Source organism: Crocodylus porosus, unplaced genomic scaffold, assembly GCF_001723895.1.
Source record: "Crocodylus porosus isolate Cpor-Errol unplaced genomic scaffold, CroPor_comp1, whole genome shotgun sequence".
Taxonomy (NCBI): Eukaryota; Metazoa; Chordata; order Crocodylia; family Crocodylidae; genus Crocodylus; species Crocodylus porosus.
In genome coordinates this window covers 119,407,179-119,411,107 of record NW_017728943.1, presented here as the reverse complement: position 1 = coordinate 119,411,107, position 3,929 = coordinate 119,407,179, and the positions used below count along the sequence as shown (strand labels likewise).

General features: G+C 41.3%; 1 protein-coding gene across 1 annotated transcript in view; it reads left to right on the top strand.

Moving 5' to 3' along the window:
- Positions 1-1,681: 1,681 nt before the first annotated feature.
- Positions 1,682-3,929, top strand: part of AKAP12 (A-kinase anchoring protein 12) — a 134,498-nt gene continuing 132,250 nt past the window's right edge. Inside the window, exon 1 of the mRNA XM_019548629.1 lies at positions 1,682-1,711. Within this exon, the coding sequence (XP_019404174.1) occupies positions 1,682-1,711 (30 nt within the window). The remainder of the gene's footprint in view (positions 1,712-3,929) is intronic.

The window sequence follows — 3,929 nt, the reverse complement described above, 5'->3', positions numbered from 1 at the left end:
GTCTGTGGGCACTACGGCACCACAGCGCATTGCTATGGTGAAGTAGTGTCACATATAGATGTGCCCCTAGTCTCCTACTCTGCCAGATAAAAGAGACTAGATTTCTGTCAGCTGTGCCTACATTCCCATCCTCCCCTGCCGTCCATGCACTCACACTGAGTGAGAATTCAATCTCCTAATCAAATTAAAAATCATAGGGATGGAGACAGACTAATGGTTAGAAATTCCAGCCTGAAAATGCTCGCTGGCAGAGCAGCACAACAGCTAAGCAAGCATGCAGCCTCATAAAATCTTTTCAGTTTACTTGGTATTAATTTTTCCAAAACAGATGCTGTATATATGCAAAACCCTATGAAAATGAGCCCTTCTTCCTCTTCCCCTTTTTCTTATGGTCTACATCCCTTCCTTGCCTATTCCATTTTCCCTCTGCTTCCATTTGCTGCCTGTCTCACTGATGTCTATGTCTCCCCCTCCATCTCTCCTCATACTCACCTCCACTAATTTCTTCTCTTCCTCAAGCCTCTCTGTCTCTCTCTCCTCTCTGCCTGCTCTGGGGCTTCCTCTCCCCTCCCTGCTTCTCTTGCTCTCCTGATCCCATTTGGAAATATACAAATATGGACTTCTAGCTCAGCAAAGCTTCATGCTTTCTCTGCTGTTTAAACTAAGAAAGTTTTTTTCTGATTTACCCTGGATAGGTGATATATCTAGCATAGTTGCAGGGTGGGAGTGTTGTAGCAGTGATGGTCTTGGAAATATACCACAAAGGGGTCTTGACCTTCAGTACTGAATGTAGAATATACACGCATCCAGTAACCAAAAATAAATCTTTGCTTAATATTACTCTGCAGTCATGTATGACTAACTGTCAGACAGTATAATCCTTTCCTCTATTCTTTGCTACTGTGCATCTTTCCAAAGACTTGTCCTCTGCCATTTCCTTTCTCTCTCCCTCTCAGCCTAATTGAAAAAGGTGAAAACCTGTGAAAATTTCCCACTATTACTACAGCCAGTTCAGCTTCATAAAGGTTAATAATGTTGGGGTATCTAGAATAGAGGGGCTAATGGTTACTCACTCATGTTGCAAGCTTTGTATTCATTAGATGTATCCTTAAAGAGGCAGTCTATAATAGGACTCCAATGTTAACATAGGGAGAAATGGAAATTTTTACAAACACTTATTTATGAGTAAAGAAGATCAGGATGAGGCTATATGTATTTTATTTGAAGCTCTGCCACAATCACCTTTTGTGACATTCTTTGTTTTATCCCATTACAGTTTTCAGGTACTTTTTGTTGAAAGCTTCTCATATAAGACACTGAGGAACAAGTAAGGTTGGCGTGTTGTTGTAGCCATGATAGATAGTCCAGGAACTATGAAAGGCAAGGATTTCTTTGATTATAACTTTTGTTGGACCAACTGTATAGTTGAGAGAGATGTTAGACAAGCTTTCAACCGCAAAATGCCCACTCCGCATCCAAAATTTTGTCTAATATTTCTCCAAACTCCACAGGTGGTTTAATAAAAGCAGTCACCAAAAGAATGTTTGCCTCTTGTGTAGAGGAGCAAAACATTATTATTTTATTATTTTTCTGCCCCTCTTTTCTCTCTGGGGCCTCATTTTTTTGCAGCTGTTGGTCATTTAAGGCAAACGTACCACCCCACTGAGCAAGTTCCCTACAAATGCGGATTGAGCTTGAGGCAAGAGGAAATGTGAGTCCTGAGGTCACTCCCAAAACCAAGCACTCGCCTGGCTGCACATAATTTGTTTTTTGTGTTTCAAAATGATTTGGAAAAAAAATCAGTATGCCATAATTTCCCTACAAAAGATAAAAACAAGTGAATGCTGAAGATCATGAGAAGATCATATGGTCTTCTAAATCCCACTTTTAAATAGTGTTGATTTTTAGAATCTGCAGTTTAAATAAGAGTAAAAAGTCGGGGAGAAGGACAGGTATAGAAGGGAGATGACCTGTCCATGCAAATCTTAGTTATACAGAAGGGCCTTGATGTATCTAATTCCATTCCTAGTTGGGAGAGACAGAATCTTCTTCTCAAACTAAAGAAGTTCAAGAAATTCACCCACTTCATCAGGGAGTAATATTTCTGTCAGATATGAAAGCAGCTTCTAATCTGTTTTGACCTTGCTGAGAAATTTAAATCCAAATGTAGTAACATAGAAGCTGACAGGTCAGCTGAAAGAATTTGAAGTGGGGGGAGGATCTTATGCATCTATTTTTTTTCCTGCTTGAACTCTTATCAGGATTGCTTGAAATGCAATAGCATAGCAGTTCAGCTGGCAGTAGAAAAAACACCAGCTGTGTTACTGGGGGTTTTTTTTAAAGACTGCTGTGGAGGACATTTGCAGGACTGATCCAGAATTCTCTATTGCTGTTATAAACAATACCTTTTTATATATTAAAATTTTAAAAGATGACCTACACACTGTTATTGTTGTGATGTTTTTAATGTACATGGAACCATGGTGCCTTATAGATAGATACAGTATATGTATACCAGGAGTTCATAATCTGTTAGCCTGATTCTACTAAGCCTTCAAACTGTTCATACTGCTGAGTATTGTGAGAAGTCCCTTTGAAGTCAGGGACTCACCTGCCTGGTGTAGTTATCCTAACCAGATTACTCATCGGAAAAAGTTTTCCATTCAGTGTTTGAAGTCTTTGGTTGGATATATCGTGAGGTCTATAAAATACACAGTTGTTACTGCTTTTAGTTCTGTGTGTAATATTTGCTTCATTTTCTTTTACTAATTTGCCATACAAATTTAGTCAATGCTATTGTCTTGCCATCCATTCTATGTTTAGTTAACAGAACTAGTCCTCCCACCCCTCCAAGCTAAAGGGGGAACCGATGAGAAAGTAGACCAATTTCTTCATTCCAGTAGGTTTAGCACCTTCTGGGATAACGACAAGCTTGGTGCTGCAGAACCACATTTACCCTCTCTTTTGCTTTATTCCTATGTCAGTGCTCTCCCTTACTCATAAGTATATGAATACCATGCAAAAATACAAACATGTGCTCCATTGGCCCCAGTTTTAATTTTCCATAGTTGACACTTTGTCATACAAAGACAGATATTGTGATAGTTTGGAGTGTTGTAGCCATGATCATCCAGGAAATATGTGAGAGGCAAGGATTTTTGTGTATCTTTTATTGGCTGAACTGCATGGTCGGGATAGACAAACAGCAGTGGCAGATGTTCATTTTGTGGTGCAATGGGATCTGATCCCTGATCCCAACAAGCGTGAGTTCTGCCATACCACACTTACATGACAGGAGGTGCAACTGTTGGGATTGAGAATCAGATCATAGATTCATAGATTCACAGATGTTAGGGTTGGAAGGGACCTCAAATAGATCATTGAGTCCGACCCCCTGCATAGACAGGATAGAGTGCTGGGTCCAGCCAGATGCCTATCTAACCTCTTCTTGAAGACCCCCAGGGTAGGGGAGAGCACCACCTCCCTTGGGAGCCCATTCCAGACCTTGGCCACTCTAACTGTGAAGAAGTTTCTCCTAATGTCCAGTCTAAATCTGCTCTCTGCTAGCTTATGGCCATTATTTCTTGTGATTCCCAGGGGCGCCTTGGTGAGTAGAGCCTCACCTATTCCCTTCTGCGTCCCCATGATGAATTTATAGGCAGCCACAAGGTCGCCTCTCAACTTCTTTCGCAGAGACTGAAGGGGTCCAGGTGCCCTAGTCTCTCCTCATAGGGCTTGGCCTGCAGCCCTTAACCATATGAATGGCCCTTCTCTGGACCCTCTCCAGGTTATCCACATCCCTCTTGAAGTGTGGTGCCCAAAACTGCATGCAGTATTCCAACTGCAGTCTGACCAGCACCCGATAGAGGGGAAGTATCACTTCCTTGGTTCTGTTTGTCATGCTGATGCATGATAAAGTGCAGTTAGCT